This window comes from Scyliorhinus canicula, chromosome 2 (genome assembly GCF_902713615.1).
Source record: "Scyliorhinus canicula chromosome 2, sScyCan1.1, whole genome shotgun sequence".
NCBI lineage: Eukaryota > Metazoa > Chordata > Chondrichthyes > Carcharhiniformes > Scyliorhinidae > Scyliorhinus > Scyliorhinus canicula.
Window position 1 is genome coordinate 249,265,404 of NC_052147.1, and position 23,598 is coordinate 249,289,001.

The 23,598-nt window shown below is 44.8% G+C and overlaps 1 protein-coding gene across 1 annotated transcript in view; it reads right to left on the reverse strand.

Annotated features, from left to right (window-relative positions):
• The window catches only part of LOC119962094 (low-density lipoprotein receptor-related protein 1-like), a 2,271,162-nt gene that overhangs the window by 823,686 nt on the left and 1,423,878 nt on the right, over positions 1-23,598 (reverse strand). The window contains 4 exon segments of the mRNA XM_038789946.1: positions 10,410-10,614; positions 14,449-14,646; positions 14,742-14,987; positions 21,058-21,258. Coding sequence (XP_038645874.1) covers positions 10,410-10,614; positions 14,449-14,646; positions 14,742-14,987; positions 21,058-21,258 — 850 coding nt within the window.

Consider the following 23,598-nt stretch of genomic DNA (forward strand, 5'->3'; position numbering starts at 1 on the left):
TCTAACAGAAGAAAAATTGCTTTGTTAAATGCAAGTATTGCCTTTGCCTGTTTGTGTAAGCAGAATAAGAGCTGCATGTAAAGTGTTCATGTAAAGTGGTAAAGTGTTGTGTAATTGGGGCTAGTGTGTTCAGGTTAAGAAACTGTATGTAATCTGATACTTACAGCTGAAGTAAAAGTTTAAATATTATTTTCTTTTACTTCTGCTTTAATAAAGTTTTAGTAAAGTGTGTTTATAAAATAACCAAGTCTTGTTCTTATAGCATTCCTAGAACAAATCGATCTTTCTACATCGCTTTATAAAATAACCAAGTCTTATTTCTTATATTAGCATTCCTGGAACAAATCGATCTTTCTACATCGCATTAAAACGTAAAAACATTATAGCATCTGGTCCAGTCTCTCAGCCACTGTTGAGAGCTGACCAAGGCATCCATATCATTGAGACTATGGCTATCTTCAGCTCAATCCTCCACTCCCTTAGAATGAAGAGATATTGGCAGATATTGGAGAAGACACTGTTGGAAGCTCACTACCATGCTTGGCTCTTGAAGCCACTCAATGGTGATTTTTTTTTTCTGAGCTGTTTCTTCATCAACTGCAGCGTGTGGTAGAGTTTGATGAACGAAAAGGAGCGGTGAGCCGGTAGTCTGTCCAGCAGTCATCTGCACTGGTCATCGCTTTTGTGATGTAGGCATCGTTTTGGACTCAGGATCAGATGATGACAAAGTTGATTATGTGCCAGTGGTTTGATCATGGATGTCTCCAGGAAGTATTAAACTTACGCTTTTGGCAGAACAGTGTGTTAGTGATTACAAGCTCATATTTGGCACATTTGGCAAGCAGGAGAATTCTGCTGGAATGGCAATTCCCAACTCCTTCCTTTCCGATGGTTCCTTTCCATATTTGGGAGTTATTTCCAACCTGGCATTGAAGTCCCCAAGCAGAATGATCTTATCTTCCTTTGGTGATGGAGGGTCATGAAGCACTTGTTAATGCCAACAGGGATCTCTGAGAGATGGCTGAGAGTTTGTTCTTGATGGCAAAGCTGATTCCATGGATCCTGGGCTGATCCTCAGGTTTTCCTTTCCAGAAGACATTGCAACAACCGTCATCTTCCCTCAGCTGCCCTTCACCTGCTCTTCAGGCCTCTTGCAGGGCAGCAACATCAATGTTGAAGAGCCGGTGTTCACGGCCAACAAGGGTAGTTCTCCATTCCGGTCGATTGTTTTTCTCATTATGAATGAGGGGTTGTTCATTCCGGGTTCCGAAATTGAGTTTAACCTTGATTTTCTGAACGCAGGTAGATGAGCCTACTGGATGAAGTTGTGCAGCCATGTTGGGGATGGAACAGACTATTGCTAGGGAACCTTTTCTCGCCCTTTTTTCATACCGCGTGAGCAGAGTGGCTCCTGAAGAGGTCTGCCCAGTTGTGAAGAAAGCTGCCGAAATGCTCTCTTGTTCCTATTCCAAAAGTGAGACAACTGAATCAAACTCCATCACCTATGTGCCGGTCTCAAGCTAGGGAATTCCAGATCTCGCAGTCCTACGTCAATCATCGCTAGCAAATCTCCACAGGACTTGTCTGCATGGCAGGTTGCGCAGGTTTCCTCTAGGTAGACGACTATTTAACATGGCTATGCCATTGAACATCAGCAGAAACACGATCCTTGACAGAGGGTAGGTCCATTTCTAGTGGCAAGGGAACCTCAGCGACTGGGTATCTCCCTACTGCCGCAGCCTTCATCCGCCATCACAGCTGTTGATGCCTTATTTGTGTCTTCTGCCTGATCTGCCATTGAGGACTTGTTTTGTACTTCGCTTTGCCTGGTTCCACCCCTCTGGCCTTACCGTCATGAGTGACCCTGCCAGGAGCTTAAGTCTCCTGACAGCATTTCTCTCAGGATCAATGGAACGTTCAAACCTCTCCACCACAGCAAGGTGACAATCCAAGGAAAGGACTGCCTAACTTTAAAGTCTTAAGTGTTTTTTTTTGCACAGTAAGAGGCTCTTTGACACAGTGTATGTGTGCTGGCCCTCATGCCCCTATCTATTCTAATCCCATTTTCCAGCACTTCATCTGTAGCCTTGTGTGTTATCACATTTCATGTGCTCACCTAAATGCTTCCTAAATGTTGTGAGGGTTCCTGCCTCACAGGCAGTGAGTTCCAGATTCCCATCATCTTCCTGATGAACAAAAGTGTTTCCTCAAATCACCTCTAAATCTCCTGCTCCTTACCATAAATCTATGCCTGCCCCTTGGTCACTGCCCCTCTAATTAAGGGGAAAAATCTATTCCCATCTACTCGATATATGTCTCTCAGAATTTTGTACACTATCTGGATTGCCATTACCTGGTGAGATCTTCCTTTACTTGCAAGAAGTCAGAGATTACATCATCTACTGCTCCTACCACTATTCTGTCTCTGCTGAGTTCTAATTTTAAATCTCCATGCTTACATCCTCTGCCAACCTGCACACATCATTGGTGAATGAATCAACAGGTTCTTCTGGCTGTTGAACACTTCATTTATTCATGTGTGATCTTTCTCTATGAATGCTAACTGGTTATTTACTCATTTGAAGCCCTATTGCTGAGTTCAACTTGTGCTGAACCAACACAGAAATGAAATCTATTCAAGGAATTGTTCCATTCCTCAGAATTGACAACCTTCACTTTGATCAGTGTAGAAATTCGCCCACAGGTATTTGTTTTAAAAAGTGCAGCAAGTGAGAAAATATCTCATAATTCAAATAATGAGCTACCTCATCATGCAACGTCCACATTGCTTACAGCTGGAAAAATATAAATGCAAGTCATCTGGACAAATTTCATGGTTTGCACAGAGGGTAATTTTAAACTTTGTCACGTAGGCGGCAACCTGGCAGAACAGGCCACCTATCCACCCAACTGTGATGGCCCATTCCCCTTATGATCCTTTGCCAAAATATAATGGGCATAATCCTGACCATGTTATGTACCATCTCCTGAAATAATCCAATGAACTCGATCACAAATAGATCCCACAAATTTATAGCTTACCATGTGCATTTTAGATATTTAATGAATTCAAATCCACAGTTTCAATATTTTGAGTGTCTGAAAAACGCTCAATATTCACTGCAGTTACATTGCATTTATATTTTAACACATTTTATGCAGATTCCTTTGAGTCAGCTGTCAGCTTCTCCAACTGAACACTGATCACTGATTCTCACACCACCACGCAGTGGTGACAGCAACCCAATTGAAGATTAGTTTAAAAGTCTGCTACTAAACAATCAATAAATACATTTTTTGCAAGATATCGTAGATGATGCCGAGCCAGACGAAACAGATTCTTACCTCTCTGCACTCAGTGATTGGAAGGTTAGCAGGAGAACATTGTTACAATGCCATCTCTCAGAACATAAAACTTGGAATTCTGTGTAACTCACACTTCCTTTCTGTCGCAATTAACAATAAAACCAATCCACTTGATTTTGCCTCTCATGATAAACAGGTCCTATCCCTTTCCACAAGCACTGAGCACGAGGGGCAGCACAATGATGCAATGGTTAACTCTGCTGGCTCACAGCGCCACGGACCTTGGTTTGATTCCAGCCTTTGGTGACTAGCTGTGTGGAGTTTGAACATTCTCCCTGTGTCTGTGTGGATTTTCTCCAGGTGGTCCAGTTTTTCCCCACAAGAATTGCAGGATAGGTGGATTGGCCATACTAAATTGGCCGTTAATGCCCAAAAGATGTGCTGGATGGATTACGGGGATAAGTAAGTGGACTGAGCTTAGCGAAGGTGCTCTTTCGGAAGGTCGGTGCAGACTTGATGGGCTGAGTGGCCTTGTTCTGCATTGTAGGAATTCTATGGATTCTATAGTCCTTTACTGTGTCCTGTTCATGGAAGGTAACTCTCTTCAACTGAGGTGCTTTCTTTGCATTTGCTCCTTTATGATCATTCAACTACACCATCCCTTCCTTTCCCCACCACATCTACCCACCTTTCATGACCTTCTCTCTCCTGCCTTTTTTTCTTTTATCCACAACTTCTGTCACTCTATCATCTCTTGCCCTCTTTCCAGTCCAAATAAATCTTAGTTTCTAATTCTGTTTCATGTGGTCAATGTATTTGCTCTTGACTTTCTATATTAAATGGAAGATGAACGATTGGGCATATATGTGTATGCACTTGATATATAACATACATCAAATATACATGTTCATGGAACATCCATCACACTCCAGATGTCATATTTCATGGACTAATCTGCAAACAGACATGGTTGTAACCTCTGAACTCTCCAGCATTGGGTTTTATGGCTGGGCAGGGATGGGAGGCACCCCAAAGATATGCTGCAAATTATTTTGTGAAACTTCAAAAGTATGGAGTTGCACATTAATTGCCCAGAAAAGTGACTATTCCCTGGGCAATTGCACTAACTGGGAACCTTCCGAAAATGTGATTCAAATCGCAAACTTCGGATCATTCCGACTGTGTTACACCAATTGTAAACCAGAGAAAGATGATAAGATTAAAACCTCTTTAACTTCTGGGTAATGATTTTAAAGGCACATATCAGCACCCCGTGAGACTCCCCCCAAGTGAAAAACTCCAAGGGATTACACCAGCCCTGACTATTCCTCCCATCGGAATCCTGCTGCCCCACCTACTACACCCCACCCCACAGTATTCTCCACACTTTCGATCCCCAAGGGATTCCCCTGACTCGATTCCCCACCAACTGGACTCATCCTTACACACTCCCTGCTGATGACTGACCCCACCTCCCTCCAATGTCCGGCAGCCCTTCACTGCCAAAAGTCCGACCTCCCCCACCCCAGCCTTGATGTCTGACCTCCCCAATGTCCAACTCCCTGATATCTGACCCCCAGATGTCTGACTCTCACCCCCCACCACCAAACAATGTCCGACAATGTCCTCATAAGCCCCAATGCCAAGCCCCTCCCCCCATGTCTCACCTCCACCCCCACCCCCCCTGCCTGACTCCTTCGCACCCCTCGGGTACGAGTCCTCCTCCTCCTCCTCCCCTGATTTCGAAGAGCCTCTCCATCCCACTAACGGTCATCTCTCCCCCCCGCCCCCCCCCCCCCCCCCCCCCCCCCGCCACCGCCAGTGTTCTATCTCCCAAAACTCCTCTGATGTCTGAATCCCATTTTCCATCCAGCCTCCAATCTTCCCCAACCCCAAATCCTATCCACATACGTTAAACACTTACCTTTTCCCTGGCCTATTAATTTCAATGACCTCTTTAAACTTACTGCTTTATTTCTGGCAGTGTCATAAAAAATGGCATTCCTCCTGCAAATCGTCTCTTCTGCAATTGAATGCTGGGCTATGGAGTCTGCTGCGTTACCTGGATTTTGCCCAACCAGAGTTGGAGGGTTGGGCAAGACAGGCCTGGAGGAAATCTTGTGTGAGTAATTGGGAAGGAGTGACAATCCCACACTAATTATCACTCCGAGGAGGTTGCAGCCTATTGTGTTGCAAAGAAAAGGGAGGCTATTTTCTCCTGATCTAAAATTGGAAACTCACAAGCACCTGGAAATTTGCATAGGTTTCCTCACTGAAAACGAGCAGACTCTGATTTATTCCAGGAACAAAATATCTGCTGCGCTCTCAACCCCTTCAAAGTGGAAGTACCTGGGGGGTGTGTGATTTGAAGGAACCATCCAGGATTAGCAATTAAACTTAATTAGGTTTCAAACTATTCATCTGCAACAGCACAGGATACAAATTATTACATTATATGCATTATGTAAATAACAATAGTGATAACATCATAGAAATATTGTTTGACCTCTTTAAGCTATTTGAAACTTGATGGGCGGGATATAGCAGCCGCATTAGATCTGGGTGCATATTCCGTAATGGCTGCTAACTCATGCGAGTGGCTAAAAACGTGGTTTGCGCCAGTGTGAGCTCAGGACATCATCTTCCCCAGCCCTCTTCAATGACGCATCAGGCTCACGCCCAGGAAGAGTGGGAACATGATTTATATGATTTTTGAAACCATTATAACATTGCATTTTCAGCCTATCAGTGAATCTTTCCACCCACCAGGCATGACATCACGCTGCTGCAAATTACTCCTGCTTTGTAAAGACAGGAACCAGGCACCATGGCCTCAGAGAAGGAGGAAGGAGGTGAACACCACAGTCTCCGCATAGCACAGGGAGTTAAATGGGACAGAGCCCACTGGCCAGCTCCTTGTGCAGACCATGAGTTGAGTTCAATTTGGATTTGATTTGGTTTTTTAAGCAGGCAATGAAGTGGATTGGGGTTTGGCCCTGTCCACTCTGCACTTTGGTTTGTAACTTTAAGGATGGGATAAAAAAATGTTTAAAGTCAATCAATGGGATGAATATTCGGGGTTCACTTGTGCAGAGGGGATCGAGAGGCTCTGGGCTATGTGCTGGATCCCAATGTTTGCCAGTGAAGATCCATTAGCCCCCAAGGCATAGATCACTTTCCAGTAGACCCTGCCCATTAGGGATGTGTGAGCAGACAAGTCAGAATCCCTAGTGAGTGAGAGCATAAGGGAGGGGAGAGCCAGATGGAAGGCCAAAGATTACTTTGGCTGGGTGAGTGCCTAGGCCTGCTCCAGTCATGTAATGGATTTGGTAGGGCACCTGAGCTATGAGTGAGCGGTAGTCACCAGATAAAGTGTGGGACTGGCTTATTCTTGGTCCTCAAGGCCAATGGGTTGGGTGTTACTAAAGTCATTTGGCTGGGACACCAACCTGACTGTGTCTCTCTCTGCCTCTCTGTCGTCTCTTGCAGATAACGATGCAATATCATTATGCAGCTCGTAGAGCTGGGTATTATTCTTATCACAGTGCTGGAGGGGCACAGACTCCGGCAGCAACATACAGCAGTACCCAGGCAGAACCCGGCACCCAAACAGAACACGCACCAGGAAGCCACAGGGAAGGCTCAAGGGTCGGACACAGCACAAGCCAACCAGGGAATTCTCAGGCAAAGAAGGAAACTGAGGGTTTACAGCATCCGGCTGTCCTTCATGGATCTGTCAGAAACATGTGCTTAGGAGACTCCGTCTCAACAGGGAGACAGTACTGACCTATGCAACATTCTAGCCAACTTGGCGCCACATGGCAGTGGAGGACACCCTCACCCTGTGGCCGTGAAGGTTACGGCAACCCTCAATGTTTATGCAACAGGATAGTTCCAGAGCTCCGCCTGTGACATGTCCAGCATCTTACAGGCATCCGCCAATAGTGCATACGTGAGGTCACTGTTACACTCTACGCAAGGTCTTTCGACTTTATTAATTTTGACCTGGACCAAGCCCAGCTAGATGAGAGGGCAATGGCATTTGGCACCATAACTGGTCTGTCACAGGTGCAGGGGGCAATCGATTGCACCCATGTCACTGAAGTGCTTAGATGTCCCCTCAGATGGGTGCATGAGACATTTCATGCATTTTTCACATGTTGAAAATATAAATTTCAAAGTGCCTGGAAATTGCAGCCAGGATCACGCCACCGGGGCCGGTAGGGATCGCACCGATTTCTCGCTGAAAATGACACTTTGGCTGGATTGCATCAGTTGTTCACAGCGACGGGATCCTCTGGTCCCACCGACAGCACACCCCTGTCTTGGGTTTCGCGGACATGGAAATCCCATTGACACCGGCGGGACCAGAAGCCGGCCGCCTCCGCCGCTGAAAAACACACGGCAAGTTGCGCAGAAAATACCTCCCTTTGTAATTTTTTCGGAAAATTCCTGCCAATGTCAAGCTCAAATAGTTTGAAATACAAATTATGCTGAATTAGCTTTTTACATATAATTTCCTAAAACCAGAGGCTGGTTTAGCTCACTGGGCTAAATCACTGGCTTTTAAAGCAGACCAAGCAGGCCAGCAGCACGGTTCGATTCCCGTACCAGCCTCCCCGGACAGGCACCGGAATGTGGCGACTAGGGGCTTTTCACAGTAACCTCATTGAAGCCTACTCGTGACAATAAGCGATTTTCATTTCATTTCAACCTATAGCACAGACCAAGCCATTCTTCCCAAATGGTCATATTCCTCAGAAATTTCCTTGCACTCAAATTATGTATTGCCATCTTATCTTTATACATTTCTATTCCATTCTCTCTCTGTGCAACAAGAAGCGAGAAGCGGTATTCTATTTGCACTCTTTATGATAATAATATGCTGTATAAAATATTGCTTTATAGTGTCATTGGCTGGACATATACATTTATATATATAAATTATCACTTTTGCTAAGCAAAGGACACTGGTCTACAGCAGCCTCTGTGTTGCAATTGTGAAGGATGCAAGCCGTTTTATGGAGACACAAAGTTAAAGAGCTCTCAAAGGCAGAGGTCAATATAAACCCAGATTGAAACCAGAGAGAGGTCGTGTGACCCAGCCCTTGGCTGTGAAAGATATTGGATTGACAGTCAGAGAGAGCTAGGTGTACAGGTCCTCAGGTCACTGAAAGGGGCAACACAGGTGGAGAAGGCATACGGCATGCTTGCCTTCATTGGCCGGGGCATTGAGTATAAGAATTGGCAAGTCATATTGCAGCTGTACAGAACCTTAGTTAGGCCACACTTGGGAGTACAGTGTTCAATTCTGGTCACCACACTACCAGAAGGATGTGGAAGCTTGAGAGAGGGTGCAGAAGAGATTTACCAGGACATTGCCTGGTATGGAGGGCATTAGCTATGAAGAGTGGTTGAATAAACTCGGTTTGTTCTCATTGGAACGACGGAGGTTGAGGGGGGACCTGATAGAGGTCTACAAAATTATGAGGAGCATAGACAGAGTGAATAGTCAGAGGCTTTTTCCCAGGGTGGAGGGGTTAATTACTAGGGGGCATAGGTTTAAGGTGCGAGGGGAAAGGTTTGGAGGAGATGTATGAGGCAAGTTTTTTACACAGAGGATAGTGGGTGCCTGGAACTCGCTGCCGGAGGAGGTGGTGGAAGCAGGGACGATAGTGACATTTACGTGGCATCTTAACAAATACATGAATAGGATGGGAATAGAGGGATACGGACCCAGGAAGTGCAGAAGATTTTAGTTTAGACGGGCAGCATGTTTGGCACAGGCTTGGAGGACTGAAGGGCCTGTTACTGTGCTGTACTTTTCTTTGTTATTTGTTCTTTTGAACTAAGGGCCGGAGAGACTGCCACAGGACAACAATTTTCTACCATGTCTCTTTTTTCCTCTCTGATCAAAGATGAACTGTATATGATTTGAAATCCCATCTAAAGGCCTCAATGCTGCAAACCAAGAGTTTTTAAGGGAGGATTCTGAATCAACACCACTATCTCCAAGAAAAATAACGTGAATCAACCAGCCACGACTGTAGACCAACTGCTCGAGTGAGAAATCAAAGTGGCAGCAACCACTGTGGAAAGTGACCTTTCATGTCTAAACAATCTATGAATAATTGTTTTCCTGACTTTACTCATTATTTTGGCCAATGTTTAAACTCTGCAGAGTTTAGAACTATTTTCTCATGCTTGGGTGCGCCATGTGCATGTTTTACTTTTGCATTTACACATGTTAAACCTTTTGCTCATAATTTTTGCATCTTTACCTGAGTGAGTCTTAACAATATAACAAACTTGTTACTTGTAGAACATAGAACATAGAACATACAGTGCAGAAGGAGGCCATTCGACCCATCGAGTCTGCACCGACCCACTTAAGCCCTCACTTCCATCCTATTCCCGTAACCCAATAACCCCTCCTAACCCTTTTGGGCAATTTATCATGGCCAATTCACCTAACCTGCACATCTTTAGGCTGTGGGAGGAAACCGGTGCACCCAGAGGAAACCCACGCAGACACAGGGAGAATGTGCAAACTCTGCACAGACAGTGACCCAGCGGGGAATCGAACCTGGGATCCTGGCGCTGTGAAGTCACAGAGCTATCCACATGTGCCACCGTACTGCTACCGTACCTTAAACTTAAGAAATGTGGCTGGATTTATTTTTACATGGAGTTTTATGCGTTAAGTATGTATATCGAATTGGCATTATCATCTCCCTTTTAAATTCAAGTTCTCTTATAACTAACCCAGGAGTAGTATAAGGAGAGGAGCCAGCTCACTCCTCCGAACCTTGTCGTAACAATGACTTTACTAACTTGTCTTACTATATTCAGTGATTTATGCACCACCAGAAGCTTTGCCTCTCTACATTATTTAGTTTTTGCATTATTATATTTTGTGAACAATTTTTCTCTCTTTCCTTATCCTCCAGGACTCATAAAAATGGCAGCTTATTAATTAAAAGATTAAAACTTTTTCGGTAGCAACATCTCTTTGTTCCCCATGTTTCAAAATGCAAAGTAAAAATGATGCAGTAAATTATTTTATTTTATTATCTTCTACAAAATAAGATTTGCAAACTAACCCATGTCGAGGATCCAAAGCTATGGCACGTGGATACATCATAGAACCTGCGATTAAGGTAGTCCTCATGTTGCCATCCAGTTTTGCTACTTCAATCTGTTCCATTTTGCTGTCTATCCAGTAGATGTTTCCCGCAATCCAGTCCACCGCTAACCCTTCGGGAGTGTCTAGACCATGCTGTACAATAACTTCCACACTGCTTACAGCTGAAAAAACAACCACGTCATTCCTATAAATATCAAGGTGAGGTATATTTAATTTCTTCGCCATAATTGGCATAACCATGTTCATCTTGTACAAAACATACTGATTCATCTGGAAAAATAATCCAATAAACTGGATCATATATACCACATAACTTTGCATGGGTAAACTGTTTGATACTGAATATATTTGTTGGATTTGGAGGTGTTCAATTTCCTGTGTGGTAAAGCACTATCCAACAAACCCACAATGAATGGGAAAATAAACTGGTTTGAAAATGACTGATCCTTCTGTTTTCATTTTGGCATTTCAAAGATGTGAAGCAATACTTAGTGCAGCTGCTTTCCTCTGGTTAGAAAAATATTCAAACTTAAAAAAAAAGAAAAATAAATTTCACTTGACCACCCATAGATTTAGTCGGCTGGTAGCTCAGCATTTGACGCACTTAACAGCACCAGATTGATGTTTCTACCCCATGTCATGCTGCTTGAATCGGCATGACAGGCCAATATCAGTATTCTGCCAGCACCTATCTGGGTAGTGCTAGCTAAACCAGGCATGAGATGGTAGTCCTGATTGTAGATCATTGATAATGAAATCTTAACAAATGGAAATGATCTAAAACTGGATGTTGAAGGTTACAAGTGATTGGGGCTGTCACTATTTCCTTTTGCAGCTTTTTCCTTTGTGGGATTGTCCTTGGGAAGAAAGATTGCTGATACACTATCCTGGAAATCAATCTTTGAAGTTTGTGGCAGATGACTTCCCCGTGTTTTGTCATTGCCTGAGAGGATCAGGTATTTGTTTTTGGAAATTCCCAGCAATCCCATCCGTATTTTATAGAACACGGTCAGTCTATTTCTCACCCTCCTTTGCTGGAGTGATTCACATTTCAAATCTCTGATCAACAATGAGGCACCGGGATATTTTTCCACACTGATTCATGCAGCAAAGCTTTGGATGATTTCAATCTTATTTGTAACTCTGATCATATGATGATTCTAAATAAAACCTGCATACTACAAGATTGGACAAAGGCAGGTTTGGTAAGCTACAATTAGTATTTTTGACAAAATGCCAGAGATTTCTCCTCAGAAATTCAATAAACCTGTTTGCTTTAGATGTTATCTGCTGGAAGTGGAATCCACTTGAAGATTATTTTTCAGATGATTCCTCAGGTATGCAGGTGTATCTATATACCTGTTGGAGAATTTGATTGCAGAACCTAAAGCTATCTGTTGACTGGAGTCTTTCATGCGGTGAATGAATGGATCAAACGGGGATGGCATCTAATGCCACAAAATGCTATGTCATGCACATTACCAACAAAAAGGATCAAATCACAACCCAGCTATCTGCAGCGATATCTAATTGAGTCTACACATTTACTCAGAGCTAACATTAATAGGCTAATTGCCTTATCCCTCCCCTTTACCAGTCAATTAAGGTAAAATAGTAAACTACTTCACAAGTTTTAATATTTCTATACTAATTTCTGGTTTGATCATACCTGTGCATCCATTGGAAATTATTCCAGAAAAGCAGAGCAAAGAAGGCGTAAAGGTACATTGTAGTGGAGAAGACTGACCGGGGCATGGGAAAACCAAACCCGATGAAATCCCACCATGGAAAACCACAAACACAGCACTCAGGCATGAGGGTGACCTGACCCCCTCCCCACTGACCCCCTAACCAACACCACCAACCCCCCCTCCCCACAGGGCTCGCTGCCCTGTAATTCACCCTCATCAGACCCCCCACCAGTCATTCACATCTGACCCCATCAAAGATCTCTTCAGATACCCCATCAGAGAGCCCGATCAGAGACCCACAACAGAGTCCCACAACAGAGACCCCCATCAGAGACCCCCATCAGAGACCCCAATCAGAGAACCACATCAGAGAACCCCATCTGAGACCACTATCAGAAACCTACAACAGAGACCCCATTAGACCCCCCACATCAGATAACCCATTAGACTACCTATCAGAGAACCCCATCAGAGAGTTCCATCAGACAGCCCCATCAGACAGCCCCATCAGAGAGTCCCATCATCACACCTGGCTGAAAGCTGAAGAGCAGTCCTGGCACTACAGTGTAAGATCACTGCATTTCCACTTAGCCTTTTATAGCATTTACTGCCTAACACAAATGTATTTAAAGCAGCAGCTGTACAAGTGTCAGAGGCTTCCTGGAAAGTTAATTACACTTGAAAGGGTATCAAATCATTTGACAGCCTTTGAAATGCAAAATTCCCATTCAATGTCACATAGCAATACATTTCATTCACCATTTATTGACCGTTTTATTAGTCTTGAGACAGCTGCTTGATGGATTGTTTATCTATCTTTCCTTTCATGCTTGAATGCATCTACGAACCCTGCTTTTATGTTAACCACAATGTTTATAAACACTCTTGCTATAATTAGCTGATCCTGACCACATCAAAAGTAGCAAATTGGTTTAACTTCCTCTCATTCACAACAGAAAGCCCTTAACTACTTTTGTTGTGGTGAGGATCTATTAATCATAGCAAAAGTAAGTAAAGTCACCATAGTCCCATATGACCAGAAGCTGCTTTCCCCTTTGAGGGGGAGAGCTGACTGGTGGTGATTTAACCTGAGGACCACCACACCTCAGGTGAGGGGCAAGGTTCAGAAGGTGGGCCTCCATGAATACCCTCAGCCGGTACGGGAATTGAACCCATGCTGTTGGCATCACTCTGTATTATGAACCAGCTGTCCAGCCAACTGAACTAAGCCGGTGCAACCTAGCAAAAAACCAGAAAGTCGTTCAAAACCTTTTTTATGCATTTCAACTCCAGTCAATATCATTGTGCCTCTTTTTCCTCCAGTTACACTTTTTGTCATTTCTTCAACCCATTTGTACATTTCCCTCAATGGTTACTCTCATAATTTAGCATATAAATTTTTAGATTAAGAGAAAAAAAAATCTAACTGCTCTTCTTACTCCTTATGCCCTGATCCTTTAAATAAAAGGTGAGTGTACGGGACATACTCAGCAGGTCAGGCAGTATCTGTTGGGAGAGGAACAGAGTGAACATTTCAGATCGATGGATTTTATCAGGACCTCAACCTGAAATTTAGTTATTTCTCTCTCCACTGATGCCGTTTGACCTGCTGAGTATTTCCAACATTTTCAGCTTTACTTTCAGGCCTTCAGCATCAACAGTATTTTCTGTCTGCGTTTGATCATCATCCTTAACCCTTCGGGTGGGTGTTTCCGCCCTCTCCTCTGCCTGCGGCATGCTTTCCAGCCGCGGAGGCAGCTCACCATTGGCATCTGGTGGGATCTTCTGGTTGCCGCCCATGCCTGTGAGATTTTGTGTGGCTTGTTGGCTGTGCCACCAGGAAACCTGCTGCAGGGGGGTCACCTTCGACAGGACCGGAAGACCCCGCCAGCAGGAATGGCCGTAAAATCCTGCCCTTAGTCTTTTGGTATGCTAATTGTACATGATAATCAACAATTATTTGTATTGATGCACTGCTAAACCTTAAGGATGCCAACTTTGTTCCCAGCTAAAGTTAAACAAACCAAAGTGAATTGAAATGAACTAAACCCACTTTGTAAATTTTATGAATCCAACATGTGATAAGGCCACATTTCTATTTTAACAGAACAGGAGGGAAATTTCCTCTTGACTGTATTACTTACCTAATCACAAAACCACCCTGAAAAATTAATGTTTTATTTCATTAGTACCAGCATTTGCAGGAAAACCTTGCAATGTAAAACACAGCGTCCAAAGGAAACATTTTGGCAGCTTTAAAAATGTAGCAATTGGGGCAAAAGCGTTAACTCCAAAAAAATATACCTCCAACTTCAGAGAGCTTTCCTTTGTAAATTTTATCTTCCACAACATCAGTCCAATAGAGAGAACTCTGATTAAAATGGAAATCAATTGCTATCGTGTTCCTCAAGCCAGGGACTAATAAGTTGTAGTCTTGCTTGTGAAGATCCAGTCTTCGGATTTCATGCCGAATGGAAAAAATTATGTATGGTTCAAAAGGATCTGTCAAAAAATATATACACGTCTGGGATTAGCGTGTCAGTTCAAATAAATGTTCAAAGAGAAAAATAATGCAATTAAGGATGACAATGACCTACCTAAACTAATGCAACTATCACCATTGGGTGCAAGCAGCCAGCCCTCATAACATGAGCACTTAATTGTCTTCTTCTGTTGCTCACACACTTGGCTGCACCTGAGGTGCTTTCTACAGTAATCGAGGACAATGCAGGTTTTCTTGTCTGAACTTAGGTGCATTCCTGTCGGGCAGGAGCAGACGATACCTTCCCCAGATACAAAAGTGCAGTGGTGGCTGCATCCTCCATTATTCAGAAAGCACTCATCTGTGAACAAAAGCAGATTTATGAGTAACACCGTTTGGAATTTTATCAAATACCTTTTATAGATGACATAATTTTCTACAATCATAGAGAGAGGGCGCTTAATTAAAGACAACCGGAACCAAAGAGTTATATGTCAAATTACTTTTATGCGCAGATAAGGTCTACTGGCTGGGCACATAATTAGATTTATTACTTCTGCCTGTGCTTGTTGAAGCTGACAGATTGAAAAGATCCACGTACACCACCAATTTGCTATGAGGCAAAAACAGGACAGATTTCCAGTTTGGGAGTTTTTAGTGAATATAATCCATCTTTTTAATCGAAGAGAAACGCAGTGAATTCAAAATTTTGTTTGGAACACATCCATAATTTCTTTCGTTAAACATTTTGGAGGCAAAATTGGACAGGGCCCAAAAATGGGCATGGGCATCTTGATGGAATATTGCCCCATGCCTGTTGCTTCTGAAGTTAGCAGCATGCAGAGTTCATGTTATTTGTTAATTTAAATGACTTTGGCATGCAGGCAGTATTAATCCTGCTGTGAAGTGGCTGCACACTTGAGCAGTGAGCACAGAATTATGAGAGAGTAACATGAGTTAAAGTTAGTCTGCACTAAAAATATATCCTGCTCCTTTGAAACTGGATATATGTTGTGGCGAAGGTAGGTGCTAAGTCATTTAAAAAGTGATTTTGATGTGGGGAACACTCAACAATGGCACACTATGGTAGAGAACAGGCTCCAAGATTTGCAATGCTGCACTGGTACCCTCAGGCAGGGGGGTGGAAAGAATGAGGGATATAATTTCTCCTTTCGCATGAGGATAGGAGGCTCACAAGACAAATTTTGGGAAGGCAGTGATTTCAGATAGTGTGGTGGTTTCACCGTGAGTCAAGCCACGAGGACCTGGATTTAATGTCGCAAAAATTTCAATGGCTGCAAACTAGTGCTCAAAGTCAGTGAATATATCTTCAGATGCCATGGCGCGATTCTCCGCTGCCCACGACGGGTCGGAGAATAGCGGGAGGGCTTTCCCAACATTTTTCCCGACCTCCCGCTATTCTTCCCCCCCCCCCCCCACGGCCGCCCCACGACACAAATCGCTGCTCGCCGTTCTTTACGGCGAACAGCGATTCTCCCCTGGCCGATGGGCCGAGTTCCCAGGCCTTTACGGCCGTTTTCATGAACGCAAACACACCTGCTCTCACCGTTCGTGAAAACGGCCGCAAAGTGTCGTCCCGGACAACCATGGCACCGACTGGCACGGCCACACCACGGCCGTGCCAAGGGTGGCATGGGCCTGCGATCGGTGGGCACCGATCGTGGGCAGCGGGTCCGATACCCGCGCACTCTTTGTTCCTCCGCCGCCCCGCAGGATCAGTCCGCGGGGCGGCTGAGGGGCATGACGACCCGCGCATGCGTGGGTTTGACACATATGCGTGATGACGTCATCCGCGCATTGGAGCATGCGCGGTTGATGTCATCGTGCGCATCAGCCGCCGTGACGCTTGGCGCGCGGGCTTAGCGACGGTCGCTAAGCCCGCGATGCTGTTCTTCACGGGGCCGCGCTGCTAGCCCCGACCGGGGGGGGGGAGAATTGGGTCCCGGGAGGGGGCGCGGAGGCTGCCGTGAAACACGGCCAGTTTCACGGCAGCCTGTACGACTCTCCGCATTTACGGAGAATCACGCCCATGTATCTTTGCAGCCTTGCAGTGCACACCTATCCAACATGGCGTGCCCCAGAAGGCCTGAGGCATTTAACTCTGTTAGTCACAATGCCAAAGGTATTCATAGAATCAAAAAATGGCATGGCACACAAAGAGGGCATTTGGCCCATTACATTTGTGCTGGCTCATTGGAAGAGTTATTAAACTCCTTCCATAACCCTTCTCTTTCACCAAAGTTCTGAAACTGCTTCTTTTTCATGTACTTATAAAGTTCCTTTTGAAAGTTGTTTTTGACTCCATTCTCAGGCAGTACATTCCGAATTCTAACTGTGTAAAAAAATTAGCTGTGTAAATTTTTTTCTTTTTTTACAGTCAGTGCTTAATAATAAGAAAAATGGACAGAATTTAATCCAGCCCATCACGGTGGGAAACATGGTGGCCAGACCTATTGAATCAGAGGAAAGGCCGCATGTCAGCCGCCTGGTGGTGGGAAAACCACTCATAGTTAAGATGGAGGCAGGAAGGGGCTGTTACGAGAAACCTGACCACTCACGGCCAGATGTCAATTAGGTTCGTTAATGAGTCAATTAGCAGCATCCAGCTCTGAACCCACTGAAACTTAATGGTGGCTCAGGGATTAAATGGAATTCAAACGTCTTTCCTGTGTCTATCTCAGGCCACCCTGCAAACCCTGTTTCATTTGGCAACAGTACACCTGGGAAGGGCACCCTCATTGTCAGAGACTCAATGACAGACTGAGGGATCCAGCATCAGGAAGCATGCAGGCTACTGTAATCCACCCACTGCCCTTGCCTCCGGCAGCCCGAGCCCTACTCCTCCAGTGATGACCCCCGCCACCCTCCCCGGCCCACATTCCGTCTTCATTCATATAGGGGCCCACATTCCGTCTTCATTCATGTCCGGCGATAGAAAAAAAGGTGATTGCTGGTGCAGTCCCTGATGCAGCCACTGCTTTCAGTGGCGCTGTCGGAAATGGGGAACTGCTGCCGTCTAGTTGGTTAGCAGCTCACTGCGGGCCGCATTTCTGCTGCTGGGGCCTTAATCCTGGAGAAGGTCACTGGTCACTTGGCATTTCATTTGGTTGGGCCTCCCTCATCGAAGTGTTGGGTGGGACCCGCATTTGGAATATTCAATCGAACCCATCACATGCAAAGCTAGATCAAGGAATATATTTTCATATTTGTAATTCACATAATTGATTAACTTTTTTGTTTCGATCTTTTAGCTTTTATCTATTGTTAATGACATCAGAGAATCTGAACTTTTCCAATGCTTATTTTTTTCTGCTTTCGTCTTCCAGTCATTTACTTCAAAATTGATTTTTTACATTTGGAGCATGTGTATGCCTGTTTGCAAAGAAGGAGTGGTTACATTTTAAATTCAAATTTTGTGTTACTGTCCACTTCTCACAAAGCACCCACACTTGAATCATTAAATGATTTGCTCTCTCCATTGATGCTATAATAAGGCGAATGCTTTGTCATGCTCAATCTATTCCTGCCGTAATGAAAGGGGCATCCAATCTCTGCCAGGCTGAAATTTCTGGGGTGGATTCTCCACTGCCCGCTGCCAGTAGAGAGTTTCCCAATCTGGCGGAGAATCGAGCATCGCCTAGAAACAGGATTGGCGCTTGTTCCAATGCACCGGTCCACCGGTGAGGGCGGCAGAGAGCTACATTCCCTGCACTGGCGGGAAGAGGCAAATAGATCATTTGTGCCCAATTGCATTCAAATAATGGGCTGAAAGCCTGATTCACCAGGCCCCTGTGACGCTCCAGCTCTCTCAGCTGGGATTCACATGGGCATAGATGGGTGCAGATATTTTCAATTGTGGCCCTCTCACAGTGGGCCCTGTGGTGGGTCAAGAGGGTTAGTGCATAATGGAGTTCCCCCCAAAACCCCATTGGAAGAACACCCCCCTTCACCCCCACAATGCAAATTCTGCCACCCTTCTAACTCCAACGGAGACCAGGATTGATTCAACTCCAGCGAAAGAACTTAGTCTCCAGAATGGAGAATCCAGCCCCTGTGTTTTAGCCTTGTGTACTGTCTGAATGAGATTGATTAATTCGCTACAACTTCATATGCCTAGCCATGTTCGCTCGTGGCAGAATTTTAAAAATTCATTTCCAGTCTGCGTGCCTTGCTGGCTGGGCCAGTGAATTTTGCCCATCCCTCTTTGCCCTTGAGAAAGTCGTGGTGATTTCCTTCTTGAACCGCTGCAGTGGATGTGGTGTAGGTATATCCACAGTGCTGTTAGGACGGGAGTTAAGAAGGAAGGGTTGGGCTTTCATCATGGTCATCATTGTACTATTAATTGCAGATGATTGCAGATTAATTTGGCAGCAGGGTAGCATAAATGCTTCACAGCTCCAGGGTCCCAGGTTCGATTCCCGGCTGGGTCACTGTCTGTGTGGAGTCTGCACGTCCTCCCCCTGTGTGCGTGGGTTTCCTCCGGGTGCTCCGGTTTCCTCCCACAGTCCAAAGATGTGCGGGTTAGGTGGATTGGCCATGCTAAATTGCCCGTAGTGTCCTAATAAAAAAGTAAGGTTAAGGGGGGGGTTGTTGAGTTACGGGTATAGGGTGGATACGTGGGTTTGAATAGGGTGATCATGGCTCGGCACAACATTGAGGGCCGAAGGGCTGTTCTGTGCTGTACTGTTCTATCTATGATTTTTTCAATTGATTTTAAATTTCACCATCTGACATGCTGGGATTCGAACTCAGATCTCCAGTGTATTACCCTGGGTCTCTGGATTACTAGATAAAAGCAAATTACTGTGGATGCTGGAATCTGAAACAAAAGAGAAAATGCTGGAAAATCTCAGCAGGTCTGGCAGCATCTGCAGGGAGAGAAAAGAACGAACTTTTCGAGTCCGCTGACTCTGTCAAAGATCTTTGAAGGAGGCAACACAAGTGGATAAGGTAGTCAAGACAGCATATGGAATGCTTGCCTTCATTGGTGGGGGATCGAGTATAAAAACTGACAAGTCATGCTACAGTTGTATGGAACCTTGGAAAGGCCGCACTTGGAATATTGTACACAATTCTGGTCGCCATACTACCAGAAGAATGGGGAGGCTTTGGAGAGGGTGCAGAGGAGGTTTACCAGGATATTTCCTGGTCAGGAGGGTGTAAGCTATGTGGAGAGGCTGAATAGGCTCAGACCGTTTTCGTTAGCAAGATGGAGTTTGAGGGGTAACCGGATAGAGGTCTACAAGATTATGAGGGGCATGGATGGAGTGGATGGGCAGGCACTCTTTCCCAGGGTGGAGGGGTCAGTCACCAGGAGACAGAGGTTTAAGGTCCGTGGGGCAAAGTTTAGAGGAGATGTGCGAGGCAGGTTTTTTACGCAGAAGGTGGTGAGTGCCTGGAACGCGTTGCCAGGGGAGGTTGTGGAAGCAGATACATTAACGGTGTTCCAAAGGCATCTTAACAAACACATGGATAGGATGGGTATAGAGGGATATGGCACAAGGGAGTGCTGAGTGTTTTGGCAAAGGTTGGTATCATGACCGGTATGGGCATGGAGGGCCGAAGGGCCTGTTCCTGTGCTGTATTGTTCTTTGTTCTTGTTCTTTGTTCTTTGGTGGGGGATCTGTAATGTGGGAAATTACCCATGGGGGTGAAGTTTCCCACAGAAGTGTGTAGTCAGGGATTTGGAGTCCTGTGGGATGGAGGGAGTCCCATGGTGGGTGGTAGCCAAGGGGTGCTGGGAGAGTCTCGTGAGGGGTCTGTACAATATTTACCTCTGAATCTACGAGTTGCTTTAATTCTTCTTTTTCTGGGCAACGATGGATTTAACACAGTTGGAACATAAAAAGTTTGTAATTTAAACTGCATTTTCAGATCATCCCAGTCGGGCAATTGCCCATAGAAAGCTTATACTTCATAATCCTTACTTGAGTGCGGCAGGGACTCCCCAACACGTCTTTGGGATACTATCCCCCCAGCTTCAGTGCCCTGGTACTCGAAAATTACAGCCCAGAGAAACTTTTGCCTCCTCAATCGAGGCTTGATTCAGGTCTTACAATTGCAGCCAACACACCAGACCTAGGTAACCTTTCACTTCTGAGATATTATGTGCATGAAGATTTTCAAGCTTAAACAGTCCCTAAGTTGACATGCTTCTCGATGTTAGTACACATGCACATACACAAACCACAATTACCAATGAACTTTGATTTTCCAACTGTTACTACTCAACACAGGCACCACATATGCTGCTTAATTCAGGAAACAATTTGCAAGGCAATGTCCAGCATCGCTGCTCAAAGCTGACATCAAAATACTTTGCTTTCCCTAAAAGCAGAATTTTGTTTTTACAGCTTCTGCAACACCACACTGTTTCATACATACTTGCATTTCAAGCACAAAGAGCTTACCACAAAGTGCGCTCTCATCGGCTCCATCCGGACATTCCTCTTTCCCATTGCAGAACTTTTCTGGCAGAAGGCAAATTGATTTATTCCCAGCGCAAGGATAGGTTGGGGGTTTGCATCCAAATGCTCCACAGCTCTCTTCATCTGAGTGGTCTTCACAGTCACTTTCCCCATCACAGACCCATGTCATATTGATGCACCTTCCTTTGAAGAACGAAAAGAGGACAGGGTCAGATCATCTCTCCCAAACTGTTAAAGGGATTGTTTGAGAACCATTGCTTTTTTATAGGCATCATTCTTATCCTATAAACATATGCATTACAATTTCCATGTTGTTATCTAATATTGGGCTTTTAGATCTTCAATATTTGTCAAAAATATCACAACTCTATTATCGTGACTGAGATGGAGAAAACAATACTTCCAACTTTTGACTAGTGTCACGAAAATGCATTAGTCAGTGTCCTACAGAGGTTTGATTAATTACATTTAAAAAATCACAAACCACAGTAGGAAATAGACAAAATGTATGTTTTGTGTGCGTAGGTTCAACAGCACTATTATATCTCAAAATGACTAATCGATGGGTCACCAAATTACAATGCACTACCTGTTACACCTATAGATGGCACTGTCATAGCTATTATCTGCGTAAGTCACAAAAGAGCACTTGCCAAAGCACCATCTGTTACCCTATTCTTGCAACTGCACATCCACATCACAGGGTATATCCACAACACGTACTGCATCGGATTGTTGAGTGGCAGTTCATCAGCATTGTCTGAAAATTGTTATAGTTAATCCAGCAGATTTCCAAGATACTGTACACAGAAGTTTCTTAAAGAAAATTGGGTTAAGCAGCAATACCAGATTCCAACCCCAATGTCAGATCCATGCAGCTTTCAATTTTACATATCCTCCAGAACAAGGAGAATCATTATGGAACTTCATGGATATACGTTACACCAATACTGACACACTGGGGCTTTAGTAAGGTATGCACGGTTGTGCAAAGCTAAGATCCATAAAATCTTCATCAGCCCCTCAACATAATTAACATACAAGTTCAGTTCAACTCTGTCCCTTTTGACACTTAAGTCAAGCAAAAAGCATGGACCAAGAAGAAGAATACGGCATTGTTCTAAGATAATTTGATATTGTTGTCACTGCAGCTTCTGAGCCTTGTTCTTTTATTTTTTAATATATTGATTGAGAGATCTAAGGTACAAATCAGACTAATTGATTTCATTGAGCTGTGATGAAAAGAAAATGCACTTTTCAACAAAACATTTCTTTGCAATATTGATGTCTAAAAATTATAACTGGATATATTTGTCATTGGACAAGGCACATTATCAGTCTCTTTTCTCCTGCTGCTTGAGGCATCTTGGCTAAAGATGGCCAGATCTTAATAAAAGAATACCTTCCCAAAGATCTATTTTTTTCAACCAAATGTTCAGTCACCTTCTTCATCTCTCTCAACAGGACTTGCTGTTCATTCTTTTTTGCACTTTTCCGCCATGCACAGTAAAGTGCTTTGGGATGCATTCTATGCTAAAGTTCCTATGTATATGCAAATTTCTATTATTGCTCCAGAATGGAGCAGTGGATCTGTTCAATATGGTCCATGATCTGAAAAATGTAGTCCCTTTATTACAGGGACCAGGATGTCACGAGAACATGTTTCATGTTTATCACAAGCGCTCTAAACTTGTGGTGGTGAAATTGTCAGTGTTTGCCATCAATACTTCAATGAAACGAACAACAAATTTGGGAATCCATGCGGGTTTCTCCCCTACCCGGCGGGGCGGGGGGTACAGGCGTAGCGGAGTGGCGCCAACCACTCCGGCGTCAAGCCTCCCCAAAGGTGCGTCACCACCGGCGCATGCGCGCTGGGGGATTCTCTTCCGCCTCTGCCAGGGTGGAGGCCGTGGCGGCGGCGGAAGAAAAAGAGTGCCCCCACGGCACTGGCCCACCCGCGGATAGGTGGGCCCTGATCGCGGGCCTGGCAACTGTGGGGGCACCCCCCGGGGTCCGATCGCCCCCCGCCCCCCCCAGGACCTGGGGGGCCCGCTCGCTCCACCGATTCTGCTGCCACCAGAGGTGGTTCAGACCACAGCGACGGGACTTTGGCCCATCGCGGGCCGGAGAATCGCCGCAGGGGGCTCGCTGATCGGCGGGTGGTCTTTCCCGCCCCCGCCAATTCCCGGGTGGCGGAGAATTTCTGCCATGGCGGGGGCGGGATTTTCGGCGGCCCTGGGCGAGTCTCCGACCCTGCGGGGGGTCAGAGAATTTTGCCAATATGTGCAGAATAACACAGAAACGTCACTCATGTGTTTTGATGTTTCTCCATTGCCTATGCTGTTGAATCCCTTCACTCCACCCAAATGCAATCAATGGGAATTCTTTGAATTGACAAGGATTTCCATTCTAAAGCTATTAGTTTCACTATAAAAACCCTGGAAAATGTTGCACCTTGTTGAGTATGGTGTAATTGAATTTTTAACTATTAACTTCATAACTGCTGCTAAATAACAACTAATT